The 22,063-nt window shown below is 47.7% G+C and overlaps 1 protein-coding gene across 1 annotated transcript in view; it reads left to right on the top strand.

Annotated features, from left to right (window-relative positions):
* Positions 1-22,063, top strand: part of lrrc7 (leucine rich repeat containing 7) — a 480,097-nt gene that overhangs the window by 80,235 nt on the left and 377,799 nt on the right. Inside the window, exons 3-4 of the mRNA XM_070886128.1 lie at positions 1,545-1,623; positions 5,592-5,681. Coding sequence (XP_070742229.1) covers positions 1,545-1,623; positions 5,592-5,681 — 169 coding nt within the window. The remainder of the gene's footprint in view (positions 1-1,544; positions 1,624-5,591; positions 5,682-22,063) is intronic.

Raw genomic sequence — 22,063 nt, 5'->3', positions numbered from 1 at the left:
CAGCGGAAAAAGTTCGTGAGAATTTCCATTTTAAAACTAATTGCCTGGCGAGAAAATGGGCATTGCACACTCATTCTCGGCGGTTTTCTTGGCAGGTAAGTGCAAAGTTAGCCAAATGGGCGGTCGTTCCCGGAATGGACGGTAAGTAATAAAATTTAGTCCGAGGTTGCAGTTGGTCTAGGGAGGGGAGAGAACTTTAAAAAAAAATTTCATTAAAAAAAAATAAACACGTACAAAGCATTCCCAAGACAGTTTTAACCCTAATCGCCATGTTAAAATTTAAAAAAATAATTAAAGAACCTTTAACTTACCTTTCTTTGCAAGGTCCCCCCTTACCGCCCTGTAAAAGCAGCGGGTCTCTCGGCAGTCTGGACGTCGGCGGTTGAGGCCAAACTTACGTGCTGGCGGTTGTTTTCGGCATTGCACGTGGGCGGTTTGGTCCCGGCGACTGACATCAGATGTTGGTGATAACGTTTAAAAACTTACGTGGAAACTCTCGCCAGGCTGAAAACCAGCTGTAACGCTGAGAAAATCGCTGACAATGAAGCCGAAAGTCTGTCCCTAAGAGTTCCTTTATATGCTTCTCTGTTGGCTTTGTGGGTAAACATACTATTCGGTGTAGCATCAAATCGCAAGATGAGGAATGTCCCAGCTTTGATCCGTGCATTCAGACAGGGCTGTGATGGGGGCATAATTGCTTTTGGCATCTCTTCACTTGAAACAACAACAACACAACATCAACAACTTGTATTTATATAGCGCCTTTAACAAAGTAAAACGTCCCAAGTCACTTCACAGGAGTATTATGAGACAAAACATTTGACACCGAGCTACATAAGAGGAAATTAGTGCAGGTGACCAAAAGCTTGGTCAAAGAGATAGGTTTTAAGGAACATCTTGAAGGAGGAGAGGGAGAGAGACAGAGAGGTTTAGGCAGCGAATTCCAGAGCTTAGGGCCTAGGCAACAGAAGGCTCGGCCACCAATGGTTGAGCGATTTATAATCAGGGATGCTCAAGAGGGCAGAATTAGAGGAATGCAGCCACCTTGGGAGGTTGTAGGGCAGGAGGAGATTACAGAGCTAGGGAGGGACAAGGCCATGGAGGGAATTTAGGTAGAGTTATTGCTGCTGATCACTAACCAATGACCTCTGCGAGAACATGTGTGAATATCAAGTGAGTACAGAATTGGGTTTGGCTGTGATGACACACAAATGGTTGAATAGGTTGCCAACACTAATTGTCCAGACCTACACATGAAGAATGGACACTTCACTGTGGTACTGATGGCTACCAGGAGTGGAGGGAAGATGAGGGGAAATTAAAAAAAAGTTGCCTCAAAATCACTGTACCGTTTTATGTTATCTATTTAATGAAAAGTCTAACAGTGTGGCTAATATAAATCTGTGTGTGTTTGTGTTGGAAAAAGAATTTGGTAAAAACAAAGTGATTGATATTAAACACATTGGTACCTTGTCAATATATTACTTTTTTATTAACATTGCTTTTCAGATTCTGAAAATAATTATTTGTGTTTTTCTTGGCAGGTATTCAAGATTTTCCAGAAAATATTAAGTGCTGTAAATACTTATCGGTTATTGAAGCCAGTGTCAATCCTATTTCCAAGTAAGTTAGTAAAGAATCAGTTCCTTGTTTGATGTTATTCTCTCAGTGCTAGAAGCCTCAGGGCTCAGGTCTTTGCCTGATAGCAGCCTCCTACAAAATAGATTGCATTGGAGTGAGGCAAGAAGACATATGTGAATAGTCGTTAGAATGTTAAATTGAAATGCTTATTTTTACGTATAATCTGCCCTATCATGAAAATGTTCAATAATACAGGGCAAATGTTCAATACGACAGGGCAAAGTTGAAGGCAAATTATTGACCTGGTGAGGAAATTGGCTGAGCGGCAGGAGACAGAGAGTAGGGATAATAGGCAAGTGTGAAGTCATCCACTTTGGACCTAAAAAGGATTGATCAGAGTAATTTCTAAATAGTGAAAAGCTAGAAACAGTGGCGATCCAAAGGAACTTAAGAGTCCATGTACATAGACCACTAAAATGTCATGGACATGTACAGAAAATAATCAAAAAGGCTATTGGAGTATTGGGCTTTATATCTAGAGAACTAGAATACAAGGGGATAGAAGTTATGCTGCAGCTATGCAAATCCTTAGTTACACCGCACCTGGAGAAGTACTGTGTTCAGTTCTGGACGTTCTTTTGAAGGATATATTGGCCCTGGAGGGTGTGCAGCGTAGATACACCAGAACGATACCTAGTAATTCATCTCGGGCGGTAGTGCAAAGTGGACGGTATCGGATCAGCCGCCCATTATATGCTGCGCCTAATTTTCAGTTCCATTGCAGGTGTGACATTGCATTAAGATGAGGATGAATGTCAGTGGTGGATGGTCAGATGGGGATGTGAAGAAGCGCATGGACCAGAGAGGGATGGGTGCGCCTGCAATGTATGTTGGTGTGAGGAGTGATGTGCAGGAGTAGGCTTGGGAAGGCAAAGTGAGGGGGTTGGGGTGACACACACATCAGGATGTAGTTGAACATGCCACTGTACTCACCTTTCCCGCCTTCATTAGGTCATTAAAGTACTTCCGGTACAGTATCTAGGAGTGTAGCATCACACTCCTGCTGCTGACCTCCTCTGCGGTCTCCAGCCATGCCTTCTTGGTCACTGAGGCCGGCTTCTTCTTCCCATCAGCCGAGAATAGTATCTCCCTTTGGACCCTTATACCTTGCAGTATCAGGTCTAGGGACACATCATTGAAGCGAGGTGCAACTTTTGCACGTTAAGACTCCATTCTATGGGCCCAAGTTTCCACATGATTCGCGCCTGATTTTTAGGAGCAACTGGTGGAGAACGGACTATTTTAGAAATCGCAATTCTCCACATTTTTTTTTCTGCAGTTCTAGTCAGGTAGAACAGTTCTAGTTTAGAACAGAATTTTTTCTTCAATAGGGGGCATGTCCGGCCACTGACGCCTGATTTGAAAGTTTCCACAGTGAAAATGTACTCCAAACTAAAGTAGAATGGAGCCAGTGAAGATTTTTGTAGAACTGAAAAAACCTGTTCTACACATTAAAAAATCAGGCGCAGGTTACAAATTAGGCGTCCAGAACGAGGTGGGGGGGGAGGGGGGGAAGGGAACTCATTAAATTCGACAATAAATCCTTATTTATACTTCTACAAATATTATACAAAAAAATCCAACCTGAATAAACATTTATAAGCCAAGAAAAGATTAAATAAACCATCTTCCTACCTGTGTGAAAGTGCTTCAGCCAGGGAGAATTCTGCAGCCGTTCGTGCCGCTGAGCGGGAGGGGGAGGGAGAGAGAGAGAGAGAGAGAGGGAGGGAGGGAGAGAGAGAGAGAGGGAGGGAGGGAGAGAGAGAGAGGGGGGGGAGGGAGGGAGAGAGAGGGGGAGGAGGGAGGGAGAGAGAGGGGGGGAGGGAGGGAGAGAGAGGGGGGGAGGGAGGGAGAGCGAGGGGGGGAGGGAGGGAGAGAGAGGGGGAGTGAGGGAGAGAGGGTGTGGAGGGAGGGAGAGAGAGGGGGGGGAGGGAGAGGGGAAGGAGGGAGAGAGGGGAGAGAGAGGGAGGGGGAGGGAGAGAGAGGGAGGGAGAGAGGGGGAGGGGGAGAGAGAGGGAGGGGGAGGGAGAGAGGGAGGGAGAGAGAGGGAGGGGGGGAGAGAGAGGGAGGGAGAGAGAGGGAGGGAGAGGGAGGGAGAGGGAGAGAGGGGGAGGGAGAGGGGAGGGAGAGGGGAGAGAGAGAGGGGGGAGAGAGAGAGAGAGATAGAGAGAAGGGGAGAGGGGGGAGGGGGAGAGGGGGGGAGGAGGGAGGGAGAAGAGAGAGGGGGGAAGAGAGGGGGGGAAGAGAGAGGGGGGGGTCGGGGGGGTGGGGGAGCGGGTGTCGGGTCGGGGGGGTGGGGGAGCGGGTGTCGGGTCGGGGGGGGGGAGGAGCGGGTGTCGGGGCGGGGGGGGGAGCGGGTGTCGGGTCGGGGTGGGGGGGATGGGGAGCGGGCGTCGGGTCTCGGGTCGGGGGGGGGGAGCGGGTGTCGGGTCGGGTCTGGTCGGCGGGGGGGGGGGAGCGGGTGTCGGGTCTGGTCGGGGGTGGGGGGAGGAGCAGGAGCTGGCCGTGGGAGGAGCCTTCTTCACGCAGCCCCAGTGAGGCCATTCAGCCAGGGCTAGGGGCTGCGTGCTTCGGGCCCCTCCCACACAGTTCGACGCCTGGAGCTACTGCACTTGCGTGCCGACTGTAGCGCGCATGTGCAGAGGTCCCGGCACTTTTTCAGCGCCGGGACCTGGCTCCGCCCCCCCCACAGCTCGTGCTGGCTGCGCCGAGGGCCACAGGACCTGTAAGTAGGTGGAGAATACTGAGGATTTTTTTAGGCGCCATTTTAGGCACGAAAAACGGGCACCCAGCTCGGAGGGGCGCCCGTTTTTTTTCTTGTGGAAACTTGGGCCCTATATTCCTTCCTCAGTTTTTCCCACCTCCACAATCCTTCAACTGTCATCCTTGTAATGTGTTCCCCTAAATACCTCAACTTATGTTTCTAATTTAAACCCATTCTTGAATAGCCTTCAGTGGTACGAAAATTAAAACGTTGATGATTGTGTGTGTTGGGTACAGGGTAGTGTAATGGGTTTTTCATCTCTAGTAGCGGAGATTGAAATTAGCCCAGACTGATGGGACAAAATTTTCCTCTTTGATTTTAAATGTACTACATGAAATGAGTTTGTCCATTTTCAACCCACTATCCTTGCTGGCATGATCCCACATCCCCTAAATTGGTATTAGAACGAAATTAGCAGTCTTAGTCAGACAGATCAAAGGTTGGCTGCTGTAGGAATTAGAAAATGCCACACCAGTTCTGTACAGGTTGCTTTTCAGAGGATGAGAGACTTAAAGAGCTTTACTCTGCATGTAAACTCTGCTTTTTCTAAGTGGTTGGTGCTAACATTGGGGACGTCTGAAATGGAAAATGCTTCATTACACAGTGTTAACATCCCCCTGTATGATGAGCACAGATCTATAGAAATTATAAAAGCTAAGTCCAACTCCAATACAATACAAAATATGTCTGTGCTCTTGAATTCCCCAATCCCGCACATACAGTTGGAATTCACACTCACAGGGGTCAGAGAATTGAAGCTATTATGTTGTAGCCCTATCTCCAGCCAGCACTTCCTGTAAGTACAGCTCCCTCCTTGGATGCAGGATCCTGGATTTACCCCTGTTGATTCAATTTTATAGCTAAACAAGTGATCAGAAATAATGATACTCTGAACTGTTTTATTTTGTTTGAATTAACTGTAAATTGTAATGTATTGTTTTTTACGCTAGCAGAATCTGATCAATTTACAATTAAAAAAAAGGAAAGTTTGAACTGCAGAAATCAAAGATTAACTTTAAAGATCAAAAAGCTTACTAACACAATAGAAATTAAATATTAATGGCAGTAAAGGGTTAAGAATTTATCATCTCACAATGTTTTTCTCTTTCTGAGATTGAATTTTAAGTTATTTTCCACAGTAACAGTAACTAAAGGAAATAATTGTAATTTTTCCCAATCATTTCAGACTTCCAGACGGATTCACCCAGTTGTTGAACCTAATGCAGCTCTACTTAAATGATGCATTTCTGGAATTTCTTCCAGCTAATTTTGGAAGGTAATGAATTATTTCCTTTTGTAAAATATAGGAATAGATATTTGGTGCCAGTCTACATTTTATACAGAGTTGTTTAAAAAAATCCTATTACCCGTCAGTGCATATTTCAGTGTAGTTTTGCTTAAACCAATATATTGTAAGCCTATTTCTTTAAGTGTATCCCAGTAAAGATAATGGCCCCGGATTTACATTCCGTTTAAAGTGATTTCAGGATATAATTAGAACACACTGTCACTTCTGAGGTGCATTCTAGGGTGGAACCCATTTTCGTCTGGTTTCCATCCTGTAGTGGCTGTGCTACTGTTTCTGTCATAGCCGAGGGCCCTCCATGGCCCCAAGTTTCCACATGATTTGCTCCTAATTTTTAGGAGCAACTGGTGTAGAACGGAGTATCTTAGAAATCGGAATTCTCGTCATTTAGTTTGCTCCAGTCCTAGTCAGTTAGAACAGTTTCACTTTGGAACAGAATTTTTTTTTCAAAAGGGGTGTGTCCGGCCACTTACGCCTGTTTTCAAAGTTTCGTCAGTGAAAACTTACTCCAAACTAACAGAATGGAGTAAGTGAAGATTTTTGTACGCTCGAAAAAACCTTGTCTACACTTTAGAAAATCAGGCGGAGGTTACAAATCAGGCGTAGGGAATGGCGGGGGGGGGTGTTTAAAGGGAAGTTTACAAACATTAAACACTTCAGTTTTACAAATAAAGAGCCATCATCAATAATAAATGATAAATACATCAATAAATCAACCAATAAATCAATCAAAAAAAATTAATAAGAAATAATTTTTTTTTTAAATCAATAAATAAAAAATTTTCTACTTACCGACTGCAGCACCGGGAGCCCTCCAACAGCGTGCTGGGATGCCCCCATCAGTGTGTCTCTGTCAGTGTCTCTATCTCTCTGTCAGTCTGTGTGTCTCTCATTCTCTGTCTGTCAGTGTCTGTGTTTCTGACAGCGAGGGGAGGGGGAGGAGGGGGGTAGAGGGAGAGAGGGGGGGAGCAGAGGGAGGGAAGGGGAGGGAAGGGGGAGAAGGGGGAGGGATGGGGGAGAAGGGGGAGGGATGGGGAGAAGGGGGAGGGGGGGAGAAGGGGGGAGAAGGGGGAGGGGGGAGAAGGGGATAAAGGGGAGAAAGGGTAGAAAGGAGATGGGGGAAAAGGAGATTGGGGGGGGAAAGGAGATTGGGGGGGGAGGAGATTAGGGGGGGAAGGGGAGGAGATGGGGGGAAGGAGATGGGGGGGGGGGAAGGAGAAGGGGGAGGGAGGCTGAACGGGCCGGGCCCGAGACTTCGGGCAGGGCCCGTCCCCAGCACCAGATTTACAGGTAGGTGGCGTTGGGTCGGGTCGGGGGGGTGGTGGGAGGGAGGTCGGTTCGGTTCTGGTCGGGGGCAGGGAGGGAGAGGGAGGTCAGGTCGGGGGGAGGGAGGTCAGGTCGGATCCAGTCCGGGAGCGAGGGGCGGGTGTCGGGTCCGGTCCGGGGTCGGGGGGAGCGGGTGTCGGGTCCAGTCCAGGGGTGGGGGGAGAGGGGAGAGGGTGTCGGGTCCGGTCCGGGGAAGGAGGGGGGGCGGGGAGCGGGTGTCGGGTCCGGTCCGGGGGCGGTGGAGGGCGGGAGCGGGTGTCGGGTCTGGTCCGAGGGCGGGGGGAGCGGATGTCGGATCCGGTCCAGGGGCGGGGTGGGGGGGGGAGCGGGTGTCGGGTCCGGTCCGGGGGTGGTGAGGGGAGCGGGTGTCAGGTCCGGTCCGGAGGCGGGAAGCGGGAGTCGAGTCAGGTCGGGAGGAAGCAGGAGCTGGCCGTGGGTGGAGCCTTATTCATGCAGCCCCAGTGAGGCCATTCGGCCAGGGCTAGGGGCTGCGTGCTTCGGGCCCCTCCCACACAGTTTTGGGCGCCTGGAGCTACTGCACTTGCGTGCCCACTGTAGCGCGCATGTGCAGAGGTCCCGGCACTGTTTTCAGCGCAGGGACCTGGCTCCGCCCCCTACAGCTCCTGCTGTGCTGCGCCGAGGGCCAGAGGACCTGCAGGGAGGTGGAGAATCTGGAGAGTTTTTTTAGGCGCACTTTGTGACGCGAAAAACGGGCGTCCAGGTCGGGACTGTGCCGTTCTAGGCGCGGCTCGAAACTTGGGCGCCATGTGTGCAGTCACCGATAATCCTATGAGGTCATTATAATACATTAAAATCAGCATGACCAGTTTTTAAGTGTCCAGAACCTTTGACTTGCACCCCAGTGCATCATGGGTAACTAACAATAAGTTAAAAGAGGCATACCTTTTGCCAGTGTCAATTGGTACTGTTGGATCATCTTTAATTTGGAGCTTGCAGCCTGAAGAAACCCTGAAGAATGATTATCGAAGCTGCAAATGAGCTTTTGGAGTTTTCGTTTTTAATTTCCAGCTTAACAGATCTGACCTTGCCTCTGTCAGTCTGTAAGACCACTGGGAATTTTTACATCCTCATAAAGTAAGAGACTTTGAGCTACAGTTACGGAATTTCCATAAGGAGATGCAGGAACAAAGAGACCTGCCATCTTTGTAGGTGGCAGGACAAGTTGAGAGGGCTGTTAAAAAAGCTTATGGCAACATTGGCTTTATAAACAGAGGGATAGAGTACAAAAGCAAGGAAGTTATATTAATCCTTAATTAATCACTGGTTGGACCCCAGCTGGAGTACTGTGTCCAATACTGGGTATCATACTTTAGGAAGGATGTCAAGGCCTTAGAGAGGATGCAGAGGAGATTTAGATAAATATTACCATGGTTGTGAGATTTAATAGAGCTGTGCAAAATCATGGATGATTTTGATAGAGTAAATAAGGAGAAACTGTTTCCTCTAACAGAAGGGTCAGTAACCAGAGGTTACAGATTTACAGTAATTGGCAAAAGGACCAGAGATGAGCTGTTTTTTAATGATGTGTGTTGTTGTGATCTGGAATGCACTGCCTGAACGTGTGCTGGAAGCAGATCAATAGTAGTTTCCAAAAGGGAATTGGATAAATACTTGAAGGGGAAAAAATTGTAGGACTATGAGGAAAAGGCTGATAAATGGGACTAATTGGATAGCTCTTTCAAAGCGCTAGCACAGGCACAATGGGCTGAATGGCCTCATGTGCTGTATCATTCTATGATTCTATGATTCCAATGGGCTTTCCTTCATTTGTTTTTTTATTGGAGGGAGAGGAACAAGAGCAAGAGCAGTACAAAATGGATTAAGGGAGAATGAGGTAACATTTGAGGATGATTTGCTCTACAAGATATTACTACCCCCCCACAACGGGCCCGAAATTGGTGGACATACCGCCGCATACCGTCTGCGAGCCGCCGACATACCGACCAAAATAGCGAGATTGATCAAAAAATACCAACATATTGCCCGGCAGGAAATTCATCAGCGACATACCGCCAGGCGGTATGCATACCGTCTGCCCATACACACTGCCGACATACCGCCCAAAATTGCCAAATTGATGACTTACCACCGACCTTGCAGGCCGTCCTGGAAAAGGTGGTTTTAAGTTGCTCTTCAGTCAGCAGTATGCATCTTCATCTGTGGAATTTTTTTTATCTGTCATCGCCCCCAGTTTCTCCCACCCCCCCCAGTCTCTTCTCACCCCCACGGCGATCTGTTCCCCCCGCCCCCCACACAGTGATCTCCCCCTCAAGAAGCAATCTCCCCCCCCCCAAGTGGCGATCTCCCCCAAGTAGTGATCTCACCCCCAAGTAGCGATCTCACCCCCAAGTAGCGATCTCATCCCCACGTAGTGATCTCCCCCACAAATAGCAATCTCCTCCAAGAAGCGACCGCCCCACTCTCCCACCATCCCACTTACCTTCACATCGCTCTCAGGCCAGCAGTCTCTGTCGATTCTGGTCTGTGTCTCTCGGGGGGCGGAGCTTCGCAGCAGCATGCTGAAATTGGGACACCTCACACACCGCCGGCTGCACTCCGCTCCACCCGCTGCACTCCGGTTGGCATACCGCCAAGAAAAAACTGATGAAAATTGCACGCACTCCACCCCAGCGGTACCCGGCGGTATAAAATGACATACCACCGGCATACCACCGAGAAATGGGTGGACAACCAATTTCGGCCCCAAAGAATTTAATAGGCAGCACAGAGCTTATGAAGACCTTAAGCTCCAGGTAAGTCCTTTCACCAAAGAGATTAGAGGATAACTTCTGTCTGAAAACCTGCAGCAAAAATGATCTGCACAGGCAGCTTTGCCTGTGGCAGTAAAAGTAAACATGTCACTCAACTTTTATGCGACCAGCTCATTTCAACTCCATACTCAAATATTCCAATTCTCTCCTGGGCAGCCTCCCATTGTCCATTCTCCATAAATTTCAACTCATTCAAAACTCTGCTGCCTACACCGTCCCATTCAAACGTCTTTGATGACATACATTGGCTCCTCGTACCTCATCTCCGGAGCATGTGAAATTCGTGCTGCTGCTGAGACCAGCGCTGAACACGTGGCTGGTTGGCTCAGCGCTCAGCAGGGGGCACAATTTCGTGGTAAGTGTGATCTCTATTTAAAGGTTGCCTGCAGATTGAAATATTACCTGCACTTCTTAAAGAGGAGGTGCTTTCTGAAAGAGAAAGAGCAGAGAAAGGGCATCTTGGTTCTCGGATCCAGCAATCTGTCCTCCAACAGATTATCTAGTAATGCTGAGGCGCCACCCCAGGGGAGTGCCAGTGATTCCATGGAGCTCGAACCTGCTGTCATCTCTCAGGATGACAGCATTTGTACTTCCACCACTGCCACTCCACCAGTGCCCAGACTGGTGCCACCATGCTGAGTTGATGCAGTCTACAGCCAGGCCTTCCAGACCCAGAGCTGCTCAAGGTCATCCTGCTGGACCATCTGCAGTGTCCCCCATGAAAAGTCAGCAGCCTTCCACCAGCCATGCGTAAAAATAAAAAAGGGAAGGTGGCTCAACCGTGGCTATCAAAGGAAATCAGGGATAGTATTAAAGCCAAGGAAGTGGCAAACAAATTGGCCAGAAATAGCAGCGAACCCGGGGACTGGGAGAAATTTAGAACTCAGCAGAGGAGGACAAAGGGTTTGATTAGGGCAGGGAAAATGGAGTACGAGAAGAAGCTTGCAGGGAACATTAAGACGGATTGCAAAAGTTTCTATAGATATGTAAAGAGAAAAAGGTTAGTAAAGACAAACGTAGGTCCCCTGCAGTCAGAATCAGGGGAAGTCATAACGGGGAATAAAGAAATGGCGGACGAATTGAACAAGTACTTTGGTTCGGTATTCACTGAGGAGGACACAAACAACCTTCCGGATATAAAAGGGGTCGGAGGGACTAGTAAGGAGGAGGAACTGAGGGAAATCCTTATTAGTCAGGAAATTGTGTTGGGGAAATTGATGGGATTGAAGGCCGATAAATCCCCAGGGCCTGATGGACTGCATCCCAGAGTACTTAAGGAGGTGGCCTTGGAAATAGTGGATGCATTGACAGTCATTTTCCAACATTCCATTGACTCTGGATCAGTTCCTATGGAGTGGAGGGTAGCCAATGTAACCCCACTTTTTAAAAAAGGAGGGAGAGAGATAACGGAATTATAGACCGGTCAGCCTGACATCGGTAATGGGTAAAATGATGGAATCAATTATTAAGGATGTCATAGCAGTGCATTTGGAAAGAGGTGATATGATAGGTCCAAGTCAGCATGGATTTGTGAAAGGGAAATCATGCTTGACAAATCTTCTGGAATTTTTTGAGGATGTTTCCAGTAGAGTGGACAAGGGAGAACCAGTTGATGTGGTATATTTGGACTTTCAGAAGGCTTTCGACAAGGTCCCACACAAGAGATTAATGTGCAAAGTTAAAGCACATGGGATTGGGGGTAGTGTGCTGACATGGATTGAGAACTGGTTTTCAGACAGGAAGCAAAGAGTAGGAGTAAATGGGGACTTTTCAGAATGGCAGGCAGTGACTAATGGGGTACCGCAAGGTTCTGTGCTGGGGCCCCAGCTGTTTACATTGTATATTAATGATTTAGACGAGGGGATTAAATGTAGTATCTCCAAATTTGCGGATGACACTAAGTTGGGTGGCAGTGTGAGCTGCGAGGAGGATGCTATGAGGCTGCAGAGCGACTTGGATAGGTTAGGTGAGTGGGCAAATGCATGGCAGATGAAGTATAATGTGGATAAATGTGAGGTTATCCACTTTGGTGGTAAAAACAGAGAGACAGACTAGTATCTGAATGGTGACAGATTAGGAAAAGGGGAGGTGCAAAGAGACCTGGGTGTCATGGTACATCAGTCATTGAAGGTTGGCATGCAGGTACAGCAGGCGGTTAAGAAAGCAAATGGCATGTTGGCCTTCATAGCGAGGGGATTTGAGTACAGGGGCAGGGAGGTGTTGCTACAGTTGTACAGGGCCTTGGTGAGGCCACACCTGGAGTATTGTGTACAGTTTTGGTCTCCTAACCTGAGGAAGGACATTCTTGCTATTGAGGGAGTGCAGCGAAGGTTCACCAAACTGATTCCCGGAATGGCGGGACTGACCTATCAAGAAAGACTGGATCAACTGGGCTTGTATTCACTGGAGTTCAGAAGAATGAGAGGGGACCTTATAGAAACGTTTAAAATTCTGACGGGGTTAGACAGGTTAGATGCAGGAAGAATGTTCCCAATGTTGGGGAAGTCCAGAACCAGGGGACACAGTCTAAGGATAAGGGGTAAGCCATTTAGGACCGAGATGAGGAGGAATTTCTTCACCCAGAGAGTGGTGAACCTGTGGAATTCTCTACCACAGAAAGTTGTTGAGGCCAGTTCACTAAATATATTCAAAAAGGAGTTAGATGAAGTCCTTACTACTAGGGGGATCAAGAGGTATGGTGAGAAAGCAGGAATGGGGTACTGAAGTTGCATGTTCAGCCATGAACTCATTGAATGGCGGTGCAGGCTAGAAGGGCCGAATGGCCTACTCCTGCACCTATTTTCTATGTTTCTATGCTGCAGCCACTTGGGTAGCAGTTCGTAGGAGGACTAGGATAGGCAAAGATACACAAAAGGCAGGCACTAAGGGAATGCACAACGGTGATTAGTTGACTTTGTAAAATAGTTTTGAAGTTAATCATTTATAAATTATGTTTGGAATGTTTGTTTTGTGGTGGTTTTCATTTCAGCATTGTGGCCAAAAGGACGCTGTGACATTCCATGACAGAGGGATGGTAAGGTGGGGAAATGCTGAGCAATGGAGCTCTGGGGTTTCATACAGGGAAACCGGAGTCTGATGATGCGTTCACAGACATCCCATCTGAAATGAAGATTTGTGTGCTGCATCATTCCTTCCTCCTCCTCCTCTTCCTCTTCTTCCTGAGGTGGTCGCGAAACCCATGGTGGCAAGGGCGGCACCTTCATGATGGCCAAGTTGTGGAGGATGCAGCAGACCACCATGAATTGGGACCTAGTCCGGTGAGTACTGGAGAGCTCCTCCCAAGTGGTCAAGGCAGTGGAACGCACGTCCCACCAATGCTATCATCCTCAGCAAGATGGTCTGCTCAATGAGGTTCCTCATGGCAGCATGGCTCATTATATGATTGCTGGGGTTGCGAAAGGAAGTCATCAGCCAGGCATAGAGCGGATAGCCCTTGTCGCCTAACAGCTAACCTTGGGTTTGATGTGGTGGCTCGAAGATTGCGCACCAGACTGGCACAGGACGATGCCATCGTGACTGCTGCCAGGATACCAGGCATTCATCATCATAATGAGCTGGGCGTGGTCTCCCAGTAGCTGCACATTAACCTTTGCGGTTACAGTACATCTCAGCATTGATATGCGGCACCCGCAAAGCCACGTGTGTGCAGGTAGGAGCAGTGCTCCCTGAAGATCCTAGGTAGGTAAGGCCTCCTGCTAACAGCCCTCCTCCCCCTCCTCCTCCCTTTGCGAGCAGCTTGTCTGCTTTGCTGCCTACTCCAGCTCTTTCATGCTGCAGTGTGAGGGAGACTACAAGTAGAACCTCCATGACTGGGAGCAAGTGGGTAATCAGAGGACTTCCAGTATCAGCCAATGCCTTCCCAACGTCCAGCTGCACTCCCTTCACACTTTTTAAATGCACATTCAGCTGTGTTTAGGAGAGGATGTTGATTGGAACGGCAACATTTAAAATGACAGGTCATGTATCAAATTAGCGTTATATTCTGACTGACATCACAATCTGCCTACTCAGCATACTGCTGGCGTATGCACGTCCCACTCACACTATCACCCTCAGCAAGATGGCAAACAGCACGGGTTATGCCGGAAGTGGGTTGAAGCGAGGCGGCCACCATTTTTTTCTCCAACCCGACCTTAACTACCGGCCCTAAGGTGCCAAATTTCGCAACATATATGCTTGTAGTTAGCACTATTTTCAGAACTTATATGACCTTGCCCGACTGTGGATGAATTTCCTTCCTCTGTGAGGATGATGTTAGCCTTTTGAGACATCAGTGGTCCCTGCCAAACACAGTGTTCTGCAAGCACTGCAAGGGCACCTGAAGCTACCATTCACCCTGTTATATATGCAGACTATAGATATACTCTCTGTGTACTCACTATATAGTTGCATAGGATGGAGACTTGTTTACCTGATGTACTCTCAATAATGTTTACACTGTGTATATACATGCTGGCACCACTAGAGGGTGCAACTGGTGAAGCCCGGGGCTTCTTTACCTGCCCTGGTGGCAGGAGTTTTATAAAAAGGGAGCCACCATGCGGCTGCCTCACTCTGGAGTTTGAAATAAAGGACCAAGGTCAGTACAGTTTGAGTACAACACATTTCCTCGTGGAGTCATTCATAAATACATTACAGACATAATAACTGGTGACGAGAATACGGACTTTCACATGATTATGGCTATCTTTGGCACACTAAAAGACTTCGCAGAGGGTGATGATTGGGATGCTTTCACGGAAAGGCTTGAGCTATATTTCGTGGCAAACGACCTGGCAGGGGAGACGGACACATTGGCGGAGAAGCGCAAGGCTATACTGCTGACCAGTTGTGGGCCCGAGGTCGACCGCCTCGCCAGGGACTTGCTGGCACTCAAGAAGGCCAAGGATAAGATATTGAACTAATTCGTGACCAACTTAAACCAAAACAGAGCATCCTCACGGCCAGGTACAGATTCTACACTCACCGCAGACCTGAGGGCCAGGAGATTGCAAAATATGCTGCTGACCTCAGGAGACTTGCGGCACCATGTGATTTTGGCACGCACCTCAACGAAGCATTGCGGGACATCTTCGTTATAGGAATTGGCCACGAGGGCCTCCTTCACAAGCTATTATCTGCCGACACCACAGTCAACCTGCAGAAAGCCATTAACATCAGTCAGGCGTTCATGACCTCGACCTGCAGCACAAGCAAATTATTCATCCTGTGGACTCAAACCAGGCAAGTACTGTACACAGAATGGTGCCTTTCACAGGCACGACTGTAGAACGTGTCTCTGCCTAGGGCAGAGAGCACAGACCTCAGGGTTCCAGAACTCAGAGTCCGCCAACGGGTGCTAATCGAGTAGCACCATGCTGGCATTGTGGAGGAAACCATAGGGCTCACCAGTGTCAGTTTGCTGAGTACGTATGCAAAGGGCCACCTCCAGAAATACGACTCACTGTCTAGCAGAGGAGTCGGTAGATGACTTTGAATCCAGCGGTGAGTATGATGATTTGGCCAGAGAGGCAGCTCAGCCCCAAGAAGTGTATGGAGTGTATATCTGCACCACCGATTGTCCTCCAGTGAAGATGGAAGTCGAGATAAAAGGAATTCCAGTCTTCATGGAAGTGGACACGGGAGCGAGCCAGTCAGTGACGAGCCAGGATGCCTTTGAGAGGCTATGGAACGAAAAACGACCCAAGCTGGTTCCAGTACAGGAAAAGTTGTGCACCTACACCAAGGAGCTAATTCCAGTCCTTGGTAGTGTAGATGTAAGTGTAATCCATAATGGCGTGGTGCACAAGTTACCTTTGTGGATTGTTGCAGGTGATGGTCCAATGCTACTTGGAAGAAGGTGAATGGGGAAGATCCAGTGGAAATGGGAAGACCTCTTCACTCCAGCAATCGATGTCCCCCGTGCTCAGAGGCAGAGCAAAACCTCACCTTCACTTGGGCCAGGCACCAGAGAACAGACCAGCGCAGCACCTGAGGCACAGACCATCCATCAAGACTGCATGGCAATGATCCGACCGGAATGACCTAAAAGCACCTTCCCGGCTCTAGTGGCAGGACTCCTGGGGAGGAAGATCGAATTCACAGGCACTCTTCCAGCTTTGGTGGCAGAATCGCAGAAGAGAAGGATCAAGGCAGTCGACCTCGAGGACCGAGGCAAGATGGAGTCCCTGCTTCAGCAAGGTGCAGCATGGCATGGCAGGGTTCTCTCCAAGGAGACCTGCAACCAACTGAACTTAAAGAGACATTGTATGCATGGCAATCAATGTAACAAACCGATTAAGAATGTAAAGAACAAAATGTTGCAAGATGTCGGGAATAGAGTGTCCCCAAAAGTAGCAAGCCAGCGACCTCAGGAGGGTGAAGGCACTGATCCTGATACCCTGCCCCAGGTCTATCCCATGCTGCAGGCACTATTCGCCACGGACCTGGAAACAAAAACAGCGCCAATATGCGCAGTCGGCCGCCATTGCCCACCACCTGGATGGAGACGATGCAACCCCTAGACCCAGTCGCTACCTCGGTCATGTCTGGGAGCGAAAGGTCAGAACCAACAAGTTGCCCAAACGGGACCTGGAACAGCTAGGTTCCCAACACCGTTAGAAAGCAGGCAGAAGATTTTGCAGCCCTCAAAGAAGGACAGGGAGACCACACACATCTGTGGCTCTGCCCACCACTAGGCAACGGCAAAGGCCCTGAGTCCTGGCAAGGTAAGCGAACCATACCTAACCGCTAGCAGGGGTGCAGCGCTGCATCAGATGACTAGGATCCCGTCCGGTATCTCTGGAACTAGCATCCTTGCATACCTGTACTGTTACCACAGTACTTACCATGACTTAACTAATTATGCAATCTACCCAATCCTGGCACACGACCGTAAAAGGTAACAAATGTAAGTCACTGAACCAAGGTGTCACAATATAAACTGTAAAAAATGTTTTTTTTTTCTTTCTTTGTACTTGCCCTGTGTCTGATCCTGTATGTTTATATAACGGGCCAGTTGCATGATCTCGCTGTGGGGGTGGTGGGGGCGGGGGGGAATGGATGTATGTAGCCATGAACACACACATGGATCACACCCAGAACCCTCTGGAATGTCCACTGCATCATCAAACCATCCAAACTGGTAACCACTACCCAACGTTGTGGTAAAAGGACTTGGGGGTTAACAGGGAGAGAGCCAAGCCAAAGCACAGCCAAGGTGCAAGGACTATTAGCACCTAAGTCTGGGGAGAGCTAAGCCAGAGCACATAGTGCAAAGGTAATTGGCACAAAGGACTTGGGGGAGAGTGATGTTTTATATGCAGACTGTTGATATACACTCTGTGTAGTCACTATATAGTTGCATAGGATGGAGACTTGTTTACCTGATGTACTATCAATAAGGTTTACACTGTGTATATACATGCTGGCACCACTAGAGGTTGCAACTGGTGGAGACCGGGGTTTCCTGTCCTGCCCTGGTGGCAGGGGCTGTATAAAAGGGGAGCCACCATGCAGCTGCCTCACTCTGGAGTTTGGAATAAAGGACCAAGGTCAGTACAGTTTGAGTACAACACAATTCATAGGTACATTACAGACATAATACACCCCTTGTTTGATGGCTGCTGAAATAGATGTAGTGCTGCATGAGGTATTTGTGAGAAAGGTTGTCCTCCATGATACTATTTCCATCGGTCAACATTACAGCATGCCTGAAAGGAGATGCAGCCAAACAGACTATTGATGTACCTGCTTGTACCTACCATAAATTGCATGCTAGCTACAATTCATATATATCATCGGGATGCCATCTGCTGGTGTTCATTTGGAAATAGAACCTCCACCAGCACTGTGCCTACCCAACTGAGGTCATTTCTCTGCATATGTGGGTGTGCAAGTACCAATGGGAAGGCAAGGATTGCCTCTCAGGCAGCCTGAATTGCCTGGCATCCCTCTGTAGGTCCTGTTCTGAACAATTTCTGCTGGTAAAGGGGACTTCAGAAAAAAAAGTGAACAACAAATGTAACAAAAGGCTTGTGAGAGCCACCAGGAAAAAATGTAAATCGAAGATACTGAAAAAGGAACCCCTTTTAAATCTGTGTGACCTTTAACTAGCTTCCTGTTTGAAAGTGTGTATCTGTCAGCCTGGATGCCAGATTTTCTAGGCATGCTGACCACAGAATGGAGCGGAGGATTTTAATGCCTTATGGCATTATGGTTATAAAGGTTTCACCTGGTTCAGATGGGAACTTCTATCACCCACCTCAGACCTTATTAGAAAATTCTAAGGTAGGCAAATGAGGCAGAAATCAGGCAACACTGTTTTATGCCCAAAATATGTTGTGTCTGCGCCTGTTTTGATTGCAGGTGGGATGTAATGGACATTAAATCGGTCCCCAGACTTTAACTGTAAAAACTGCATAGATTGACAACAGATTTGTTCTCAATATAATCAAAAGAGCACAGCTTATCATTAGGATAAAGATTTTCAGTCCACTTCCAGCAGTCCAACAACTCATCAGAGGAGAAAAAATGCCTATGTTTGGATATTCTGAAGACATGTTCCACCATAGAAAACATCAGAATACTATGCACATTTTAATTTACAGGGATAAGTCAAGCAGTTAATCTTCTGCCAAATGATGAACCTTAATAAAACTACATTCTGTGTGAGTCACATCTCATAGGTGAAAGCCACCATATAATTGGATTTATCTAGAGTTCCCAAAAATACTATCTAGTTTTTGGCAGCTCAGCCACTTATATACAGCTGGAAGAGGCATAATTGCACACCAGCCCAGATGAAATTAATTAATTTGTTTCATTTACTTTTTATTCTTTTTGGTTTTGGATGACAATAAATAATAAATCCTGAAAATAATCCATCTGGGGTTGTTTTCTTTGGAACAGATGAGGCTGAGGAGATTTAATTGAGGTGTATAAAATTATATGGGGCCTAGATAGAGTGGAGAGGATGGACCTATTTCCCTTAGCAGAGGAGCCAATAACCAGAGGGCATAGATTTAAAGTAGTAGGTGAAATTGAACAGCACTTCATTGGGGTGTTTGAAGTTCAGATTGCCCAATCTCAATAAAGGCTTTGCCAGTTCTATCTGGCAAACATTTAGCAGAGGGTTCTTGTCAGCTTAGATGCTTTTGAGAAGTTTGGAGGCTTTCAAATGGACACCAGCAGGATGGGGGGATGCCATGGATGCTTTCGACATCAGAGAAGGAAGACAATCATCATCCATGGCAGCAACGTCATGCTGTGGTGGGATCTGCAGGTGCACAGCAGAGAGGTGCAGAACAGGAGAGAAGTGCAGAACAGGAGAGAGGTGCAGAACAGGAGAGAGGAGAGCCTCAGAGAGGCTGAGGTCGCAGGAGGCACTACCTATGTCAGAGGGTCTACCGACAAAGGCTCAGATTCCTTGACCATCTGCGGAGCAGTGCTTCCACAGGTTCAGACTGACACAGTAGGTGGTTGCTGACATCTGCAGCTCCTTCAAAAAGAGCTGTGCCCTGCTGGACCTAGTGGCCATGCATTGTTCATCGCTGTCAAAGTCACTACTGCTCTCAGTTTCTTTCCCTTTTGCTCCTTCCAGTGCTCCACGGAACATGCATTGTACATCCACCCAATGGGTCCCGTCATGCATTGACATTCATCATAAAGCAAGTGAAAAGGCAAGTTGGCATTCAGGATGCAAAAATAGGCAAGATGTGGAAGTGGTGCTAACCAATAAATTTTATGTGGCATTATAAAAAAAGGAAACTTAACAACATAGCATGTTGTCAAACACTCATGTGCATATCCTTAGTGAATTACAGTTGCTTTAACTTATGATTTCTACCGCTTCTATGTGGTACATCCTATGTGGCTTCAGCAGAGGTGGAGGCAAGCTGCTCAGCTTTCTGAAACGACCTGAAATGCTGACTCTGTTTCTTTCTCCACTGATGCTGCCTGACCTGCTGAGTATTTCCAGCATTTGCTGTTTTTGCTCAGATCCTTGCCTGACTGCTGAAGTGTTTTTGGCCTATGTTCTCTGGGTTTCAGAGCCCCTAAGGGCCCTGTCAAAGACTGCATCACCTGCACCTGTGCAGGGGCAGTCCAGTCATCAGGGGATGAGGTAGCATGTTAGATACTGGCTGAAGGTGGGGCAACAGATGAAAAGTGAGAGCGCTTTGAGTGGAGTTCCCAGTTCCATGTCCCCTTTCACCATCATCTCTCCCCTGTGTCAGTGCCGCATCACTCCTACCACACTACTGCAGACCAGCTTGGTGTAGATCAGTGACGCTTTGTAAGGCCATGGAAAAGGTATCTTCCATACTGCTTAAGGCGGCAGATATGTTGGCATCCAAAGCCTGCATGTCCATGGTTATGGTCTGTTCGGACCCATTTGAGAGCCTATCTTGAAGCTCCATGGAAGCGGTCACTCGTTCCATGGCAGACAATCTTGCAATTACCTGCGCTACCAATCCACTAGCAATCACGCTGGTCTCCTCCATCCCCTCCGCTATTAGAGCGTGTGCATGACACATCTGTCAATATGTTACAAAGTTGAAGATGTACCTCTAACATTCTCCTTCTCATTGATGCCCCCCAGGATTCATTATCTGTGGTGTCAGCCATGGCTCAGTTGGTAGCACTCTCACCTCTGAGTCAGAAGGTTGTGGGTTTAAGTCCCACTCCAGAGAGTTGAGTAGAAAAATCTAAGCTGACACTCCAATGCAGTACTGAGGGAGTGCTGCACTGTTGGAGGTGCCATCTCTCCATGAAACGTTAAACCGAGGCCCCGTCTGGTCATTAAGGTGGACGTAAAAGATCCTGTGGCACTATTTTGAAGAAGAGCGGGAGCTGTTCCATTATCCTGGCCAATATCTATCCCTCAGTCAACATCACAAAAAAAAATATCTGGTCATTATCACATTGCTGTTTGTGGGAGTTTTCTGTGTGCAAATTGGCAGTTATGTTTCTTACATTACAATAGTGACCACACTTCATAAGTGCTTCATTGGCTGTAAATTACCTTTGGGACATCCTGTAGTCTTGAAAGGCGTTATATAAATGCAAGTCTTTCTTTTTTCTGTATCCAGTTGAGCAGAGCTTGGAGAGGATTGCGCCCCCCACCCCCCGCCCCCAATGTGGACTCTCCACAGCTATCTCTGCCAGCAGTGTCTGCTCATGCTCAGTTGTGAACAGTGGGTCACCAGGTGAAATCCCAACTAACTGTCTAACTGGACTCACCAAAGTATTTGTACTGCTGCATGGCTGTACAGAATGAGGTCCTCTGAGGAATCGTCCTCATGTATCTCCAGCAACTCTTGCTCTACACGTGAAGGCACTGGAAGTCAAAAGAAAGGGATATGAATTAGTCGTGGCAAAGTAACTATCTTGACAATCACCATACTCAGACTTTTCATAGCTCAGTCATAGATAAAATAAAGTCAGCATGTCTGTCAGATATTTTTAATTCTATCACCAGCCAGCTGCAAGCTCCCAGTCTCTCCATCTCTGATTGACAGCGACGCAGATGTGTCACGTATCTCATTGCATCCGCCTCTGCATCTGTAAGCTGCATTATTTGTGGTGTGCCATCTCCAGTCCTCTACCTGTCTATTACGTTTTGTACTCTTCCTATGAGGGACAAAAAAATAGACCTGCGAGTGAATGAAGGTCACATATTCACTCGATGGATGCAGTATATTCAGTGAGGGTGACTATGAAATAAATGCATCACATTGTATAAGGTTTGGGGTGAGTGGCAGCAGTGGATGGATACATGGGGAAGCACATAGAAAGTGAAGGATGGGTGCTGCTGAAACTTAAGTGGGTGTGAGGAATGATGTGATGGAGTACACTTGGCAAGATAGAGTGGTGCTTATACCATAGGATGTAAGTGCTTATACCACAGGATGTAGGTGAATCAGCAAATGTACTCACTTTTTCTGACTGGTTAGTTCATTAAACTGCTTGCTGCATTGCATCCAAGACTCAATATTCTTGCTGTTCACCTCCTCAGCTACCTCCAACCTTCTCTTCTTGGTGACAGCAGCAGGTTTCTTCCTCCCATTGCTGGGGAAATGTATGCCCTTCCGACTCCTGACTGACGCCAGCATTAATTCAAGGAAAGCATCATTGAATCTGAGCTGTACCCCTGCTCTTTGTGATTGAAGGCTAAAGACCTCCTGGCTCCTCCAAATACTATTTCTGCATTGGCTTTTTAAATAGTGGACTTCA

The sequence above is a fragment of the Pristiophorus japonicus genome, chromosome 8 (genome assembly GCF_044704955.1).
Source record: "Pristiophorus japonicus isolate sPriJap1 chromosome 8, sPriJap1.hap1, whole genome shotgun sequence".
NCBI lineage: Eukaryota > Metazoa > Chordata > Chondrichthyes > Pristiophoridae > Pristiophorus > Pristiophorus japonicus.
This window is presented reverse-complemented; position numbering and strand designations above follow the sequence as displayed.